At 41.1% G+C, this 20,477-nt stretch overlaps 1 protein-coding gene across 3 annotated transcripts in view; it reads right to left on the bottom strand.

Annotated features, from left to right (window-relative positions):
- LOC145350898 (rho guanine nucleotide exchange factor TIAM2-like) overlaps nucleotides 1-20,477 on the bottom strand; it is a 345,497-nt gene that overhangs the window by 9,057 nt on the left and 315,963 nt on the right. For all 3 annotated transcript variants that reach the window (XM_080200337.1, XM_080200338.1, XM_080200339.1), the window contains 7 exons: nucleotides 17,212-17,320; nucleotides 12,947-13,126; nucleotides 6,198-6,316; nucleotides 4,693-4,801; nucleotides 3,579-3,637; nucleotides 3,351-3,456; nucleotides 1,484-1,571 (listed from right to left, as the gene is read on the bottom strand). In XM_080200337.1, the coding sequence (XP_080056463.1) occupies nucleotides 1,484-1,571; nucleotides 3,351-3,456; nucleotides 3,579-3,637; nucleotides 4,693-4,801; nucleotides 6,198-6,316; nucleotides 12,947-13,126; nucleotides 17,212-17,320 (770 nt within the window). The remainder of the gene's footprint in view (nucleotides 1-1,483; nucleotides 1,572-3,350; nucleotides 3,457-3,578; nucleotides 3,638-4,692; nucleotides 4,802-6,197; nucleotides 6,317-12,946; nucleotides 13,127-17,211; nucleotides 17,321-20,477) is intronic.

Raw genomic sequence — 20,477 nt, forward strand, 5'->3', positions numbered from 1 at the left:
AGGGACCTCGGGGTCCTTATGCATGAGTCGCAAAAACCCAGCCTGCAGGTGCAGCAGGTGGTCAGGAAGGCGAATGGGTTGCTGGCCTTCATAGCGAGGGGGATTGAATATAAAAGTAGGGAGGTCTTGCTGCAGCTGTATAGGGCATTGGTGAGGCCGCAGCTGGAGTACTGTGTGCAGTTTTGGTCGCCGTACTTACACAAGGATATTTTGGCCTTGGAGGGAGTGCAGAGGAGGTTTACTAGGCTGATACCGGAGTTGAGGGGGTTGAGCTATGAGGAGAGGCTGAATAAACTAGGCTTGTACTCGTTAGAGTTTAGAAGAATGAGGGGAGATCTCATTGAGACGTATAAGATGATGAATGGGATGGATAGGATAGAGGTGGAGAGACTCTTCCCGCTCTAGAGGGCACAGCCTCAAGATAAAGGGGGGGCAGTTTAGAACGGAGTTGAGGAAGAACTTCTTCACTGAAAGGGTGGTGAATCTCTGGAATTCTCTGCCCGTTGAGGTGGTGGAGGCTGCCTCACTAAATATTTTTAAGACGCGGGTTGATGGGTTTTTGATAAGCGAGGGGATTAAGCGTTATGGGGAGAGGGCGGGAATGTGGAACTGAGCCACGACAGATCAGCCATGATCTTATTGAATGGCGGGGCAGGCTCGAAGGGCTACATGGCCTACTCCTGCTCCTATTTCTTATGTTCTTATGTATGACTGTTATTTGTTATTTGCCTGTTAATTTATGTTTAATTTACATTGATTCCCATTAAAATTACAGAAAGTAAAATCATTTCTTGTCATTTTTTCATGGGGAGGAAGTAGGGCATTGGGTAAACTTGTAGCAAAAATTTACCACTTGCATCAATTATTCACTTCTCAAAAAGGTTTTTGGTCTTGCGCTTTTGGCTAAACTCAAGTTTAGCATCGACATGCTGTGCTTGGTCGAAGTCATTAGGTTACATTTTAGCTTCATTTGAAGCAATTTTTAAAAGTGGCATCTTGGCCTTTTGGCTAAAATACAAATGAGATCAAGCCTTGGAGAAGGAGCTCTGCCTACTCCAATCAGCTAGGATCATGTAGATCAAGCCCAAGACAGGAGGTGAGAGCCCTGTCTTGTCAGCTTGGATCAGGAATGACTCACTCGTTGAGGCTCTGAATTGGATTTGATTGAATTGAATTGAAATAAAACAAAACAAATGGTTTCATTTTGATTTTGAAAAACATGCATTTACAGCTGATTTTAACTATTCTGTACACATACAGTAACATAATGCCTCCAGATTAGTAAATTGTTCAGTCCCAAATTTGGCAATATGGGTAAGAGGAAGACAAGAGACGATAACAGACTCATGGAACTCTTGAAGATATTATTTTGCTGAATAGTTAATGAGCTATTTAAACAAAATCAGGGAAAAAAAAGTAAAACCCTTCTGGAAGGTGGTCTTAAATATGAATGAAAACAAAAAAAAAGTGTTGTTTAAGTTACCTGCTACACAACTGAAAAATTGTTTCAGGCCGCCCTTCTATTTCAGATTTAGTATGGATTAACTCCCAGATGCAGTTGGTATCTGTGCCTGAACAAGAAAGAAACAAGTAATGAAGACAATTGCAAAGTAGCTATCTCAATTCCTGCAGTCAGGAATTTCTGGATCAGGAATTGTAAACCAAAGCACAAAAAAAATTTCCGATCTATGGCTTCATTATAAAAAAAAATTCTAAGCTGTGGAGCATCATTTGGTGACTGATGTATTTGTATTCCAAGATCCCTTTGTTCCTCCACCTCACCCAAGAAAGGAGCGATTTCCCTGTTCTTGCTCTGCTTTTCCTGATTTTTATCAATGACTTGGAAGAAGGGACTGAAGGGTGGATTAGTAAATTTGCTGATGACACCAAGATTGGTGGAGTAGTGCATGAGGTGGAGGGCTCTTGTAGGCTGTAAAGAGACGTTGATAGGGTGCAGAGCTGGGCTGAAAAGTGGCAGATGGAGTTTAACCCTGATAAGTGTGAGGTGATTCATTCTGGTAGGTCAAACTTGAATGCAGATTACAGGGTCAACAGCAGGGTTCTAAGCGAGAGATCTTGGTGTTCATATCCATAGATCTCTGAAGGTTGCCACTCAAGTGGATAGCGCCGTGAAGAAGGCTTATAGTGTGTTAGCGTTTATTAACAGGGAATTTGAGTTTAAGAGCTGTGGGGTTATGCTACAACTATACCGGACCTTGGTGAGACCATATTTGGAATATTGTGTTCAGTTCTGGTCACCTCGTTATAAGGAGCATATGAAGCATTGGAGAGAGAGCAGAGGAGATTTACCAGGATGCTGCCTGGTTTGGAGGGTAGGTCTTATGAGGAAAGGTTGAGGGAGCTGGGGCTTTTCTCTTTGGAGAGGAGGAGGATGAGAGGCGACTTAATAGAGGTTTATAAGATGATGAGAGGGATTGATAGAGTGGACATGCAGAGACTAATTCCTCAGGTGGATGTAGCTATTACTAGGGGGCATAGCTATAAGGTTCATGGTGGGAGATATAGGAGGGATGTCCGAGGCGGTAGTGGAGTCGGACACTTTAGGAACTTTCAAACGGTTATTGGATAGGCACATGGAGCACTCCAGAATTATAGGGAGGGGATAGCTTGATCTTGGGATTGGACATAGCTCGGCACAACATTGAGGGCTGAAGGGCCTGTACTGTGCTGTAATGTTCTATGTACCTACCTTTATACCTCTCATGTATCGGTGTTGAATTTATGCTAATAATTTTCCCATTATGAAAGTTTATTAATGTCCTCCTGTAATTTGTTGCAGTTCTTCTCAATAATCACTGTCCCTTAATTTTGTGTAACTTTCAAATTTAGAAATAGTGTTTTTAATTCCCCTCCAAGTCACTCATCATCCTAACAGAAACATATCACCATTCCTTCACTATCATTTGGTCAAAATCCTGGAATGCCCTCCCAGCACCATGTGATGTGTGGTTGTACCTACACCACATGGACTGCAGTGGTTCAAGAAGGCAGCACATTACCATCTTAGCAAGGGCAACGAGGAATGGCAATAAATGCTGGCCTAGCCAGAGATGCCCACATCACATAAATGAATTTTTAATAATTCCAAAATCTAAATCATTAATGTAACCTGTGAACAGCAGTGGTCCCAGCATTGATCCTGTGGAACACCACTTCTTAACTTCTGCCATTCTGAATAAATATCTTTCCTGTCTTGAAGTCAGCTAGGAATTCGTTCTGCTACTTGTCCCCTGACTCCACATTCTCTAAACCTTATTCATTAGTCTGTTACAGGGCAATTTATCCAAGGCTGCAATTTAACTTGAGCCATTAAATTCAAATTGAATTACCTGCAGCATTTCCCAGCCTGACCTGAAGAGCTGACAGTGGAATCAGCCATCTGAATTTAAACTGCTCAATATCACCATGGATATAGGCGGAGCGTGGAACTGTTCCCTAGAGAAAAGATAGGTCAGAGAAGTCAAAAATTCAAGCAATTAGAAAACACTTTATATACAATCAAAGTCAAAAAAGTAGTGCTGCATGTGCACTGAAGACAGCGCAAATGTGTCACTTACAGTTTTCTTTTTAAACTTGCAGATTTCCTTATAGACAAGAATGACAGCTCGCTTAAAAACTGGAGAATGAAAAAGATATGTTTGTCAATCAAAACTCTAGCGGCTGATTTAATGAACTAAAGGCTAATGGGAGTTGAAGAAAAGTGACGCTTATCTACAAATAGGCTGAATATTATTTGCTCTGTTAGATAAAGCAAAAAAACCAGGAAATTAGTTGTAAATACAGATTGCAGTTACAGTTCTCTTTACTAAAGAAAACAAACAAAAATATCAGAAGCAAAATCTTGAACACTGCAATTTGAATAGAGGGATAGATTTTCTCAAGATTTCCCAGATAGTGTTCAAGATGGATCTATAAAATAAAATAAATTATAGCCTGTGCAGAACCTTGCGTATATGCACTTTCTAAAAAAAACTGTACAGCAGCAAAAGTGCTCTTCTGACTCTTTTCCCACAAAACTCCAGCACACAATTTAAAAAAAAATCCTCAGCTTGCAGCTTTCCAATTCTTTGGATAAATGTATTGTGGAGCTCGGGCATCCAAATGAGGAAGATTCGAAGTCTCATCCCTAGCTTCTTGTTTATTTGGTGACCGTGATTGAGCTGCAGTGTCAGGGGTAAGATGCTGTTATCAGTGACCAGATCTTTCCAGGCCAAGGTGTGACAAATAAATTGAGGTTTGCACTGTAATGATTCTACAGCAATTCAGTCTGGAAGTGCACACGTTGGATGAGGACATGAGTGAGTGGGTTGGCTGCAACAACTTTCTACAGTCAAGCAGCTCATACTATTCTCTGTCCACGATTATACATGAAGGGTAACTTGTGCCAAACAGCTGTTGATAGCTTATATTTTTTACTACCTTAGGACAAGAGAGGTCGGGGTGTGGGCTGGGAGTGGGGAATAATGAAGAAATCTTCACTTGCACTGCACTGCCAACTCCAAAATCTTAATTTCAGAGAGCTGAAAAGTACTGACTCCCATGGACTCAGTCCCCTGTTGGAATGCGAATTCACGTTTCTGTCATCACTATATGAGAAGCCGGAGATGTTGTTTACTCCTTAGCCTAGTAAAGTTAGACAGCCTTCCATCATTCCCCATATTCAACACTTACCAAAGACGGTGAGTTCAGGATCTTTTCTTATTCGACTTAGAGATGGGAAAGGGTTTAACCAAGTAACTGAAGAGTACAGTAAAAGCTCTCCCATTGAAAGCTCTGTGACCTAAAATTTAATTGAGAAATTTAAGTTGCATAACAAAAACTAATCCTTCTAAATAACAAATAATTAAAAAACCTCTAAAAACAAAGATCAGGATAGAATGTGCATTCAATTTGCAAAAAAAAAGTTTTATAAAAGAAAGATGAAACAGCATGCATCAAAATAAATCTATATGCTTATATGTGTTGTTATTGATCATCTGCCTGTCCTGCCAGCCTTCATGTATAAAAGTAAGTGAATACAGCCCAGCATATTTAACATCTCTCCATAGGAAGAGGGAAACATGTAGTTATATTCCTCACGTGCTCTCTTTCCTAAACAGAAAATAATCAAGGTACTTAAATGTATCAATCATCTTAAATAAGTACGAAATGAAGAATATATGTCAAATAGTTAGACTGTTAAAGACAGCTAATTTTGTAATTCTATCATTCATTTTCAATGTGTAGTTTCTGAAAATTCTCTAGAGCAAAATACACAGACAAAATGCAAGAACATTTCCTATGCCCTGAAATTCAATGGGTATTCACAAAGTACTCAACAGTCTACAATATCATTGAGTTGAATCACTGATTCCCTATAGTGCAGAAGAAGGTCATTCGGCCCATCGAGCCTGCACCAACAATCCCACCCAGGCCCTATCCCCATAACCCCACATATTTACCCCACCAATCTTCTGACACTAGAGACAATTTAGCATGGCCAATCAACCTAACCCACACATCTTTGGACTGCGGGAGGAAACCAGAGCACCCAGAGGAAACCCACGCAAACACGAGGAGAACGCGCAAACTCCATACAGACAGTGACCCGAGGCCGGAATTGAAGCCGGTTCCCTGATGATGTGAGGCAGCAGTGCTAACCACTGTGTCATCTTGCTGCCTGAGTTTAACATCTTAAACTCTTTAAAAATAAAAGGTCCCTTCTAATGACAATAGTTGGATAGAAAACAATTATTTATTATAACACTAATATCCAAGAATCAATTCAAAAGTCAGATGCCTCTCCAAAGGCTCAGTTTATAAGTCATTTCCTAAAACAAGCCATTCAGAGCTGGAATACTCCAAGTTTGATGTCCAATCCATGCAGAGTTTCCTGGTCCCAGCCAACCTTTTATAAAGGCATGAGAAATTGATCATAGGCTTTCGAGGGTGGAAAAGGAAAACAAGAATCAGTCAATATTCTCATTCCTGACTGTTAACCAATAATCCTTAACTAGGTAGTAAATTCTGGAGGACCAAATCAGGTTTGGCTGTGATGCCTTGATAGCATGCAGACACTCAGTCTCAGCTTAATTGCAAAGAATGGCTACTATTGTGAGGCAGCAATACTGTTTGAAGCATATCTGAGAAGGCAAAAAGAGGGAGCAAAAAAGGGTAGTTCATGCAAAGAGATTTACCTCTTTCTTATTTCCAGGCTGTTCTGCAACCAACTGATCAAAGACAGTCCCATAATCCTCATAGATCGTCTGCATCTCATTGATATGACTGGCCACTTTCTCCATTGCCTTTAGTGCTTCTGGGATTGCAAAATAATACATACATCAAAAAGTCGCAATTATCAGTTATTTTCTTTAAAACATGCAAGTAAAATAGTTTGACTGCTTTTCACCACATTTTTACACATGACTACCTGGTTTGACAATTTGGTGCATCTTGCATAGATTGAAGTGAAGGATGCTAAGTGTTGGAAGAAGGTACATATTCCCATTTCAATCACCAGGTGTGTAGTAAAACTCGTGCTCTCTGTCTAACAACATTATTCAGTCTCAGTCTCAGCCTCAGGAAAGTATCACCCACTGCATCAGTGCGACATTTTCTACATTAACTCTGTCTGCACTTCCCGCTGTCTTGGAAAAGCAGCCAGCATAATTAAGGACCCCATACATGCCAGGCATACTCTCTCTTACCTTCTTACACCGGGAAAAAGATACAAAAGTCTGAATTCCCTGCTCCCACCAGACTTTTGAATGGACATACCTCGCACTAAGTTGATCTTTCTCTAGCTACGATTGTAACACTACATTCTGCACTCTCTCCTCTCCTCCATAAATGGTATGCTTTGTCTGTACAGCATGCAAGAAACAATACTTTTTGCTGTGTATCAATACGTGTGACAATAATAACTCAAATTATATAGCCTTTATGTCACTATGTGTGAGATTGCCAAATTAGTGTCAAATAAAAAGAATATGCAGAATGTTGGAATTCTGAAACAAAAATATAAAATGCTGGAAATACATCAGGCAGCATCTATGGAAAGAGAAACAGTTGATGTTTCAGGTCAATGATCTTTCATCAGAACTGGGAAAAATTAAAGCTGTAACAGGTTTGATCAAGGGGTGGCAGGGACAAGGACAAAAGGAAGGTCAGTGATAGGGTGGAAGACAGGAACAATTATAAGACAGAAGAGTTAAGGGGAGGGAGGGAATGGTAATGGGGCAAGAAAAGAAACAAATGATGTGCCTCCAGCAGGCATGTTTAAAAAGCAAAAATAAGAAGGAAAAAAAGGAACAGTTTAAAAGGAGTATGGGGTACATGAGTAGAAGGCTATAAAGTACCTAATCAAAAGTCAACTATGTTCTTTGTTCACTATGTAGTATTTTCTACATTGGTGAGACCAATACAGATGAGGTGAGCATATTTTGGAGGTTTTCCATTCAGGCATGAGTTTGAGCTTCTGGTAGCCTGTCATTTTAATTCGCCATCTTGCTCTCACGCTGACATCTCTGTCCTTGGCCTGTTCTGGTGAAGTTCAATGTAAGAATGAGGAACAGCACCTCATCTTTTGGTTTGGCCTTTGACACTCAACACAGAGCTCAACTATTACAGACCATAATCTCTGTTACATTATTTTTTGTCCTTTTGTTTGCATGTTTTCAGTTTTTCTCTCATTTTTGCTTTCAGACAACATTACGTCAACTCAAGACACATCACATCATTTATTTATTTTCTTGCCCCATTACTATTCCATTTGGCCCCATAAAATTCTTCTGTTATACAATCTCTCCTGTTGTTCACCCTACAAGACCTTCCTTTGCCCTTGCCCCATTCATCCCTTGATCAAAACCTTCAATTTTTCCCAGTTCTGATGAAATGTCTGTTTCTCTCTCTACAGATGTTGCCTGACTTGCTCAGCATTTCCAGTATTTTTCATTTTGATGTCAATTGCATACTGAATTTGAGCCATTTTGTGTTATGGGTTCAGATTACCTAGAATTATTTCATGCAAATTACTTAAGGACCTTCCAAATCAGCTATTACTACCATTTTAAAAAAACAGTTTTTAGACACTGTCTTTATGCTTTTATTTTCAAAAGCAAAAATCAGTATGGAAAATGGGTGAAATAACAAGGTAGATTTAGAAAAAGTGAAAACTGCTTTTATTTTGAACCTCACACAATCTCAAGATGAAGATGATGGCGGCGCGGTAGCACAGTGGTTAGCACTGCTGCTTCACAGCTCCAGGGGCCTGGGTTCGATTCCCAGCGCGGGTCACTGTCTGTGTGGAGTTTGCACATTCTCCTCGTGACTGTGTGGTTTCCTCTAGGTGCTCCGGTTTCCTCCCACAGTCCAAAGATGTGTGGGTGAGGTTAATTGGCTATGCTAAAATTGCCCCTTAGTGTCCTGAGATGTGTAGATTAGAGAGATTAGTGGGTAAAATATGCAGGGATATGGATGTAGGGCTTGGGTGGGATTGTGGCCCGTGCAGACTCGATGGGCTGAATGGCCTCTTTCTGTAATGTAGGGTTTCTATGATTCTATAAGACAATAAGAAGATTCTTGCAGGCTCTAATCTGTGGTGATTATGAATATTTTAAAATAAATTTGCTTCTTCATTAGAACCATGATGAGGAGGAATTTCTTCAGCCAGAGGATGGTTAATCTATAGAATTCACTGCCACAGAGGGCTGTGGAGGTCAGATCATTGTGTGTATTTAAGACAGAGATAGATAGGTTCTTGAATGATAAGGGGATCAAAGGTTATGGGCAAAAGGTGGGAGAATGGGGTTGAGAAACATATCAGCCATGACTGAATGGCAGAGCAGGCAGGATGGGCCAAATAGCCTAATTCTGCTCCTATATCTTACAGTCTTCACCTTATGGCTTCTGTCATTCCTTGCATCGTATTCTTTTGATCAAACTTTTGATCAAATCATTCACACATCAGCTAATAGGAATCTCAAAGATAATATTTTGCTTCTGCTCTCAGCTGCTTTTTTGTTACATAAGCAGTAAATGAGAAGCTGGTTAAACAGACTTTAAACAATTTCAACACATGAACTCTGCAAAGCTGGCTCATCTCCAAAGATCAGACAAGAAGTTTTGTGCACATGACATTGGGTGAGATTTCCCAGTCCTGCCCACCCTGGAATAGGAAAATTCCACCCAATGTCAACAGACCTTTTGCTCGTCCATTAAATGATCCATCCTGCCTGGGAAATTCCAGTGGTGGGCAGGAGTGGAAGAGGTATTGTGAAAATTACATATGCACACTGCATCATCATGGTCTATGAGGAGGAGGAGGAGAGTTTGAAAGGGTGAAATTTGTCTGAAGAAATCATAGAACAGGATACAGCAAATAAAAACCCTGCTTACACCAAGCCTTCTATGCTTTTCTATTACATTAAATGGACTATAAAATCAGGAGCAATGCAAAACAGGCTGCTAATTCACTATTACCCCATTCACTGAAGACCAATCTGTCACTGCATCACCCTCACTTCTGCCCCGCTTTGTGAAGTAAAAAAATTAAACAAAGGTTTCATTTTGAATGAGCCACAAGCCAATACATGAACAGCACTTTCTCATACTCCAGTCTGGGTCTGCATAATATTAGAATGAGAAGAATCCACTTAATTTATCACTTAAATTAATACTTATAATGTGGCTCAGTTGGTAAATACTCTCACCTCCAATTTAGAGAGTTGTGGTTTCAAATCCCACTCCAAGACCTGACCATAACGATGAAGGCCAACATTCCAGTGCAGTACTGAAGGAGTGCTGAAGGGGTCGCTGTTTCAATTAAACATTAAATTGTGGCCCTGTCTGTCTTCTTGGGTAGATATAAAAGATCACAGTACTATTTCTAAGAGAAGATTAATGTATCCTTGCCAATATTTATCCCTCAGCCAACATCTCAAAAACAGATTAATTGTTCATTGTTAACTGTTGTTTGTGGGAGCTTACCGATTGCAAACTGGCTGCCTTGTTTCCTTCATTATAAAAGTAACTAAACTTCAAATGCGCTTCAATGTTTGTAAAGCACTTTGGAAGATCTGGTGATTGTGAAAGGTGCTATATAAATGTAAGTCATTCTTTTAAAGATTAATTTTTAACATTTATTCATGGGGCATGGGCATCGCTAGCTGGCCAGCATTTATTGCCCATCCCTATATGCCCTTGAGAAGGTGGTGGTGAGCCGCCTTCTTGAATCACTGCAGTCCATAATGTTGACTACAATGCTATAGAGAGGGATTCCAGGATTTTGAGCCAGCAACTGTGATGGAATGGCAATATATTTCTCATTCAGGATGGTGAGTGGCTTTTGGAGGGGAACTTGCAGGTGATGGTGTTCTCATGTATCTGCTGCCATTGTCCTTCTAGACAGAAGTGGTCGTGGGTTTGGAAAGTGCTGTTTTAAGGATCTTTCGTGAATTGTTATAGTGCATCATATAGATAGTACACATTGCTGCCACTGAGCATCGGTGGTGGAGGGAGTGGTTGTCCTGAGGGGTATCAAGCTTCTTGAATGTTGTTGGAGCTGCGTCCATCCCAGCAAGTAGGGAGTATAATGGCCCAGAGTTTGTGGTCAGTGGCAAAGTAAGGATGTTCAGATCTGCAGAGATTATGTAATCTCAGACAAAAATCTATTTTGATGCAATGGTACTACATTGCTACTGTAACTAACTGCAGTGCTGGGCATTTGCAGCCTGGAGCTGCAGTGACATCATCACCAATTACATTATTTTCATAGATTCCTCTCCAAACAAATAGCGCAAAGAGCAATTAAAGATTAAAATACACGTGATGTGAAAGTCAAAGCTTAAAATATTTAAACATTTAAAATTAAGGTAATTTTTAAAGGCTAGTATTTTACCAGTTAATGGCACCCAATGGTTATAGAACACTTTTCTATTCTTCAGCAGATTTTATTAATCACATCACTCTTTAAAACCCCAGTTACATTTGATAGAAGCACCATAAAACATTACACCTTGCTTCAACAGCAAGGTGTGTGTGTGTATACATGGGGGAGGGGGCAGGGAGATCTACAGTGAAGTGTATTTCCATTCTAAACTGCACATGCCCGATAATCTGAAGTTACAGTCAGTTTCAGACTGATAAAGAAGGTGAAAGCTCACTGTTCACCATCAACCTCCCAGGAAAGTCCAGGCCACTCTAATAAATTGAGAAACCACAAAAACTTAACATTTGGAATGTAATATTTAATAAAATTTATCACTGAGAGTCAGATCTTTCATAACATTTGAGCTTGTTGGAAGTTCAATAAAGTTTTTGACTTTGCTGTAGAAATATTTGTGTTTGAAGAGTTAAGTATTTGATGTTAATGTTCTGTTGACAAAATTCACCAGTAGTCCACAAGGTGTGCAGCCTGTTCTTGGCTGTAGTGAAAAAAGCATCGTTGGGATGCTACATTGTCAGGTGGTTAAAATTGCTGCACTTAGTCACTTCCTGGCAACTTCTGCTAGCGAACTTTCTGCAATACTTCTTTCTCTCTCCACTGTTAAGGTGCCCTTAACAGTATTGATAGGCAAAGGGATCTGGGTGTACAGGTATACAGGTCACTGAAAGTGGCAATGCAGGTGGAGAAGGTAGTCAAGAAGGCATACGGCACACTTGCCTTCATTGGCCGGGTACTGAGTTTAAAAATTGGCAAGTCGTATTGCAGCTTTATAGAACCTTAGTTAGGCCGCACTTGGAATATAGAGTTCAATTCTGGTCACGGCACTACCAGAAGGATGTGAAGGCTTTAGAGAGGGTACAGAAAAGATTTACCAGGATGTTGCCTGGTATGGAGGGCATTAGCTATGAGGAGAGGTTGGAGAAACTTGGTTTGTTCTTACTGGAGTGACGGAGGTTGAAGAGAGACCTGATAGAAGTCTACACAATTATGAGATGTATGGACACAGTGGATAGTCAGAAGCTTTTTCCCAGGGGTGGAAGAGTCAATTACTAGGGGGCATAGGTTTAAGGGGCAAGTTTTAAAGGAGATGTACGAGGCAGATTTTTTTACACAGAGAATAGTGGGTGCCTGGAACTCGTTGCCGGGGGAGATAGTGGAAGTGGACATGGTAATGACTTTTAAGAGGCGTCTTGACAAGTGCATGAATAGGATGGAATAGAGGGATATAGTCCCCAGAAGTGTTTTAGTTAAGTTGGGCTGCATGGTTGGTGCAGGCTTGGAAGGCCGAAGGCCTGTTCCTGTGCTGTAATTTTCTTTGTCTTTTGTTCTTTGCTCCCAATCCCCATTTCCAAAACAATCCCTTACAGAAAAATGGGAAGAGCTGTCTTTTGAGATGGGTGCTGGCAAATACCTGGTGCTGTGAGCAAAGCACAAGCTTGCAAAAATTATTATCTTCAGATAAATGGTGATAAAAGTGCAGAGAATATTAAAAAAAATGCTCCATCCACATGTAAAAATGTAGGGGAGAGAAAAAATATAGAGGGTTGGTAAAAATAATTCCATAAAGTGATGAGACCAAGGATATCTGGTAAATGTTGGTTCATATATTTCTGAATGATAATCTTATCAAGGGTTTTCGTGTAAATTACACTGATTAAGAATTCCTGAGGATCTGAACTCTAAGAATACTTGAGTCTTCTCCTGCGAATTTACTAAAAATTGCATATCTAACACAGTGGAGAGCTAGAGGTGCTGCTGAAGGTTTTTCGCCCACATCTTCCTGCCCTACAATGAGGCTCGGAAGCAATTTCCACGCTTTTTCATTTCTTCAATGCATCTCCCCACTGCTGGGACCATTCTTGCAGCAGACACCTCAAGTCAGCTTACTGTGCACCTCTCATCTCCCCCCACTAGGAAATATTGCTTTTGGGTGAAAGGAATCCAGATAACATTGTGGAGGATAATTATGTCTTGATCTTTGGCATCACATTTAGTACTGACCTGTTAGATGATAATGCTCCTCACTCTCTGGATCAGTTAGAGACACTAGCTCTTTCAGCAGTAATGGATACTTCAAAACACGCTGCACAGGCTTGATCAGATAGGATTCCAGAGTGAAAGAATGCTGTTTTGTGGGATTCCGGGCATCCAAAAATTCTTTGAAGGCTTTGTCAGTTTTTGCTGCAATTAAAAAGACTTCATTGTAATATTGTTCAAACATGCTGAAAGAACCACATTTGAGGAAACAGTTTAAAAAATGCAAGACCCAAGCTTCTATATTGTCAAATAGTAAATCTTTTGTTTACATCAAGAAACCTCATTTTTAAACACATACTACCTTTGGTTACTAAAAATACAAGGTAGCTACAAAAGAGTTTTTTCAAAATGCTCCTTGCCAATTATTAGTTAGTTTCCGAATTGTGATTTTTGATTGGAGATGTTTTAATACCTACTTGATGGCAGGATTCCTGTGTGTTAGGTTGTCTGTTGTTGCTTTTGAGAGTTTAATATTTGAGTCAATCAAGTGAAAATTTAACAGTTTCAAAGTATCGGAAATGTGATTACAACTACATGTGTTTACATAGTGCCTTCAAAATAGTTGAGTCCCAAGAATCTTCACAAGAGTATTTCAAGCAAAATCTGACGCTGAGCCAAAGAAATCAATACTTAGGACAGAAGGCCCAAAGCTTGATCAGAGAGGTAAGTTTAAAGAGTGAGGGGTAGGAGGCGCAGAGAAGTAGACAGGTGCAGGGAGAGAATTTCAGAGCTTTGGACCTAGGCAGATAAGGAACGGTTACCAATGGTGGAACAATTAAACCCTGGAAGGTGCAGAAGGCCAGAATTAAAGGAGTGCAGACATTTGAGAGCATTATGGGTTTTGAGGAAGATTACAGAAATAAAGAGAGGTTGCGGCCAGGGAGAATATTTGAAAACAAAGGTAAGTATTATAAAATCTAGGTTTTGATTAACTGTGAGCCAATGTAGGTCAATGAGTTCAATGATGATAGATGAGATTTGGTGTAAACAAGTACAGGGAGGCAGAATATTCAATATTCTCAAGTTTACAGAGAGTTGAATATGGCACGTGCCAAAATTGGGAGAGTTGTCCCACAGACTAGTCAAGCAAAATTGACATAGTCATACTCAGAGCTGTCCATGGTGTCTTCGACATTGACTCTGGATTCTATGATGTCTCATGGAATCAGGTCAAACATGGGCAAGGAAACCTGAGTGCCACCTATCATGCCTTCTCAGCTGACGAACTGGCATTCTTCCATGTTGAACACCATTTAGGAGGAAGCACGAAGCGGTGGGGGGGTGTGCAAGGGCACAGAATGTACTCTAGGTGGGAAGTTTCATCATTCATCACCAAGTTTGGCTCAGTAGTATCACTACTGACTCAGCTGGCTGAGTCCAAAAGGACATAGCTGCTAGCATAACATAGCTGGGTCTGCGGCAGGTGGTAAGAGAACCAACAAGACGGAAAAACCTATTTGACCTCACCTTACTAATGCACCTGCCAGGGATGCATCTCTCCATGATAGTATTGTTAGGAGTGATCACCACACAGAAATTGTGGAGAGGAAGGCTCATCTTCTCATTGAGGATAGCCTCCATTGCGTTGCATGGCACTATCAGCATGCCAAATGCAATTGATCTCAAAATAGATTTAGCAACTTAAGACTGGGCAACGACAAGGTACTGTGGGTCATCCTCAGCAGCAGAATTGTACTCAACCACAATCTATAACCTCATGGCCCAGCATTATCCCCCCATTACTGTACAGCCAGGGAATCAATCCAGGTTCAATGGAAAATGCAGGAGGACACTTCAGAGCAGCACCACGCATACCTGAGGATGAGATGTCAACCTGCTGAAGCTACAACACAGGACTACTTGCATGCCAAGCAGCAGAAGCAGCAACTAATAGACACAGCTAAGTGGTTCCACAACCAGCAGATCTGACGTAAGCTCTGCTATCCTGCCACATCCAGACATGAACGCTGGTGGACAATTAAACAACTAACTGAAAAAGAAAGCTCCACAAATACTCCTCAATGATGGATGGAGCCCAGCACATCATTGTAAGGAAGAAGCATTTTCAGCAATCTTCACCAAAAGTGTTGAGTGGATGATCTATCTACGCTTCTTCCTGAGGTGCTGTGCTAGCCAAGTGGCTCCCATACAGCTACTGGGATCAACCCAGCAATGTGGAAAATTGCCCAGGTTTGTTCTGTACACAAAGAGCAAGGCAAATCCAACCTGGTCAATTACTACTCCATCATTCTATTCTCGATTAGATGGAAGGGGTTGTCAACAGTGCTATCAAAGGGCACTTACACAGCAATAACCTGTACACTTACACTCTCAGTTTAGGCACTCAGCTCTTGATCTCATCACAGCCTTGGCTCAAACATGGAGCTGGACTCCAGAGGTGAGGAGAGAGTGATTGCCCTCAATATCAAGGTGGCATCTGAGTGTGGCATCAAGGAGCCCTAGCAAAGCTGGAGTCAATGGGAATGAACATCTGCTGGTTGGAGTCATACCTGGTACATAGTTGTGATTGTTGGAGGTCTATCATCTCAGTCCCAGAACATCACTGCAGAAAATCCTCAGTGTAGTGTTCAAGGCCCCACCATCTTCAGCTGCTTCATCAATTACTCTCCTTCCATCATAAGGCCATGAAGGTCAAAAGTGGGAATGTTCACTTATGATTGTGCAGTGTTCAGCGCTCTGCACCACTCAGATACCAAAGCAGTCCATAGTAAATGACAAAAGGCGTATGACATGCTGACCTTCATCGGTTGGGATGTTGAGTGTAGGAATTGGAAAATCATGTTGCAGCTGTATTTGACTTTGGTTAGGCAGTATTTAGAGTACTGTGTACAATTCTAGTCTCCATACCGCCAGAAGGATGTTAATGCATTGGAAAGGGTGCAGAAGAGATTTATCAGGATGTTGCCTGGTTCGGAGATATGGACTATGAAGAATGGTTGAACAAATTTGGATTGTTTTCATTGGAGCACCGGAGGATGGGGGACCTGATAGAGGCTAGAGAGGATAGTCAGAGTCTTTTTCCCAGGATCAAAGGGACAATTACTCAGGAGCATAGGTTGAGAATGAGTGTGAAGTAAAGTTTAAAAGAAATGTAATGGACAAGATTTTCACATACAGGGTGGTGAATGTCTGGAATGTGCTGTTGGAGGAAGAGGTGGAAGCAGATTCTATAACAACATTCAAGAGGCATCTGGATAGATACATGAATAGGCAGGGAGTAGAGGGGTAGGGATCACGTAGAGGCAAGAAGATATTAGATTGGAGAGGCATCTGTGTCCGCATAGACTTGATGGGCCTGTTCCTGTGCTGTACTGTTCTTTACTCTTTGCAATATGCAGAAAGATCAGGACCACATTCAGGCTTGGACTGAAGAAAGGCAAGTAGCATTCACTCCACACTATTTCGAAGCAATAACCATTTCTAACAAGACAGAATCCAACCATTTCTTCTTGACATTCAACGGCTTTATCATCAATGAATCAACCCCCCAAGTTAATATTCTGCGGTTTATCATTGACCAGAAAATGATTTGGACCAGTCATACAAATGCTATGGTTACAACAGACAAAGAAGCTTGGAATTCTGTGACGAGTAAGTCAACTTCTGATGCCCCACAATTGGTCTATGAATCTACAAGGTACAAGTCAGGAGTGTGATCAAATACTCTCCAATTGCTTGGATGAGTACAGCTTCAATATCACACAAGTAGTTTGATACCATCTGGGACAATGCAATCTGCCCATTGTCACCTCATCCAACGTTGGACTCTCTCCAAAACCATTACATAGTTGCAACATTGTGTAGCATCTCCAAGATCCACTTCACAACTCAGCAAACTCCTTTAACAGCACCTTCTAAACTCCTGACCTCCAACATCTCGAAGGACAAGGGCAGCAGATGCATGAAAACACCATTAACCACTAGTTCTCCTCCAAGCTGCACACCATCTTCACTTGGAACTACACCACTGTTCCTTCACTGCTGTTGGGTCAAACTCCCTGGAGTTTCCCTCCCAGACAAAAACCAGTTCCACTTTTATTCCTGTCAATTACTACTTCTGGCCAAATGAGAGCAGCACAGAGATTGTGTACCATTAACTGAATATTTTTTAATTCTGTAATGAAGATAAGCAAAATAATACATGCTTGCCATGCACAAAAATAATTCAATATCTAATTAAGATTTAAAATATCTTTACGCTAGCTTACCTCTTTCCAAAACTTTCTGGGCCTTTCTGTGGTTCGCACAAAAGCCACTATAGAGTTTGAAGTGGTCAGCATAATATAGGAATGATCCACCCAGGGAAAACAAGAGTTTCTGAAATAGACACAACAAAAAAATGCAATGCTATGTGAACACAGCCGCAACACACACAGCTTTGGTCTAATACTGTACCTGTTATACTAATTCTATACACAAGCATCACATATAAACAGTTTGAAAAGCTTGTAAGATGCCAAGATTGATTTAGAATGCAGCTCTGTTAGTTGTGAAGTGAAGAAATAAAAACACTGATGGGCTGAGAAGTTTGTTTTCTGAGTGTTGCATAAAATGTATGTTTGAGTAGTTTCAATCCAGGTTCCAATTTATCATTCAAAACAACTCCATAAATCAGCACCATAAGTGGAAGACTAGGAATTATTTGGCAATTAGTTCACCTCTTGACTTTGCAAAGCCTGTTCACCACCTTCAGGACACAAGTCAAGAGTGTGATGGAATACAGTCATTTACCTGGATAAATCCAGCAACACCCAAGAAGCACAACAGCATTCCGGAGAAAGCCAGTTGACTGATCGCAATCCCATCTATCAACTTAAATATGCATTAACTCCACCAGTGGCATACAGTTACAGAAGTCTGTACCACCTACAAAATAGACTGCAACAGCTCACCACGCCTTCTTTGACAGCACCTTCTAAGCCTGCAGCCTCCATCAGCTAGAAAGCTATGAATATCAGACACATAGAAACATTAACACCTGCAAGATCCCCATCCAATCTACCCACTTTTTTGACTTGGAACTATGTCACCACTAGGTCAAAAACTTGGAACTCCCTTCCAAACAGCACTATGGCTGTATAAATACAAGATGGACTGCAGCTAAGAAAGTGGTTCATCGTCTCCTGCTCAGTGATCATTAGAAATGGACAATAAATCCTAGCTATGCCAGTGACACTCACGTTTTATGAATCACAGAATCTTTACAGTGCAGGAGACAATTCAGCCCATCAAGTCTGAACTAACCCTCAAAGAACATTCCAACTAGTCCCACTCCACTGTCTTACTACCGTAATCTTGCACATTCTTTCTTTTCAGATAGCAATCCAACTCTCTTTTGAGTACCTCAATCAAATCTGCTTCCACCAACCTCTCAGGAAGTTCATTCCAGACTCTAATCACCCACTTGGTGAAAATATTTTTGACTCAATGTTTATTTATTAGTGTCACAAGTACACTTACATTAACACTGCAATGAAGTTACTGTGAAAATCCTTTAGTCGCCACACTCCAGCACCTATTCAGGTATGCTGAGGAAGAATTTAGCATGGCCTATGCACTAACCAGCGCGTCTTTTGGACTATGGGAGGAAACAGGAGCACCCAGAGGAAAGGCACACAGACACCGGGAGAACGTGAGACTCCGCACAGATGGTGACCCCAAGCTGGGAATCTAACCCGGATCACTGACTCTGAGGCAGCAGTGCTAAACATAGTAATAATATCGTAAGTGCACTTGTCAACCTGTACCTGTAGTTCACCAAACCTATTAATCACACTCGTGCATTCACATAATGCATATCAACCCTGATTTAGGCCTCTTTTCACTTTCTTCCTTACTCTGACTCTATCTGATGACTTATTATTGTCTACTCTAATTCTATCAAACTGTCTAAGTATTCTATTTACCTTGATATTACTTTCTGATATATCCTCCTTATCAGCTAATACTTCACCACTTCCCATTGCAAGTCTTTCTTCTCTCCACTCTGAATTTCCCAACCCCCTGCCAATTTATTTTCAACCATCCCAACCACCTCATGAGGACATTAGTTCCAGTCCTGTTAAGATTAACCTTGTCTTTGTTCAGGTCCCATCTGCCCTAAAACTGGTCCCAATGCCTCCAAAATCTATGAAATAAAAACAATATACAGATGGGGTAGATGATGGTTGGAAGAGTGGGTGGGCAGGATGCCCAGTTTGCCAAGTGTTCCTTTCACTGTTGGCACTTGGCTTCAGCTTGCCCTTGGTGATGAAACCCGAAGTGTTCAGCTCCTTCCCGGATGCTTTTCTTCCACTTTGGATGGTCTTCAGCCAACGATTCCCAGGTGTTGGTGGGAATGTTGCACTTTTTCAAGGAAGCTTTGAGGGTGTCCTGGAAGCATTTCTTCTGCCCTCTTGGGCCTCGCTTATCATGTCAAAGCTCTGAATAGAGCACTTGTTTCAGGAGTGTTATACAAGGCATGTGGATGATGTGGCCCTACGTCTCTCAGCCATAAAAGAAGGTGGGTATTACAATAGCCCAGTAGACCATGAATTTGGTGCTGGGTGCCAGATGCTGATCTTCAAACATTGTCTTTTCAGGTGAGTGAAGACTGCGCTAATACACTGAAGGTAATGTTGAACCTTATTATTGATATCTACCCTTGTTGACATGTGGGTCCTAAGATACAGAAAGTGCAAGAACTTGTCATGGATTCTGTTAACTGGACACAGTGCTATATGACAAGGGCAGGTTGTTTTAAGACCCATGTTCTGTACACCTCAGTGAAAATGTTGACAATGGCTTGCAGTCCGGCCTCCAAGCATGCACAGACACAAGCATCATCTGCATACTGTAGTTCAATGATAGGGCAATCTTGGATCTCATCTACAGATGGCAGAGATTGAACAGATTTCTGTTTGTTTGAATTAAACATTCACACCCATTATCAGTGGCACAATGTGGCTGCAGTGTGCATCATCTACAAAATGCACTGCAGCAACTTACGAAGGCTTCTTAAGTAATCAATCTCAAATTGACCTCTACCACCCAGAAGCTCAAGGTAGCGGGTGCGTAAGACCTGGATGTGCAAACTCCCCTCCAAGTCATACACAATCCTGACTTGGAAACATATCGCTGTTTCCTTACTATCATGGGATGAAAACTCATACCTCACTCTCTAACAGCACTGAAGGTGTGGCTAAAACACATGGACTTGAAGTAATTTGAGGGGCAATTAGAAATAGGCATCAAAGGTTGACCTTGTTTGCAATGCCCATGCATGAATTTAAAATATATTTCCTCACTCATATCAATACAATTGAACTGTAATATCCTGATCTAGTTTCCTCTGATACTCGGAGTAGCACCACTCTGCCATTGGAAGTACATTGCAAATGAGAGCACTGTCACTCCAGGTTTTAGGAAATTGCATTACTCCATGTATATGTCTATTTCAGCTGGCAGCACGTTCTCTATGGACTGACATGGATGC

The sequence above is a fragment of the Carcharhinus amblyrhynchos genome, chromosome 12 (assembly GCF_965287045.1).
Source record: "Carcharhinus amblyrhynchos chromosome 12, sCarAmb.v2.hapA, whole genome shotgun sequence".
Classification (NCBI taxonomy): Eukaryota; Metazoa; Chordata; class Chondrichthyes; order Carcharhiniformes; family Carcharhinidae; genus Carcharhinus; species Carcharhinus amblyrhynchos.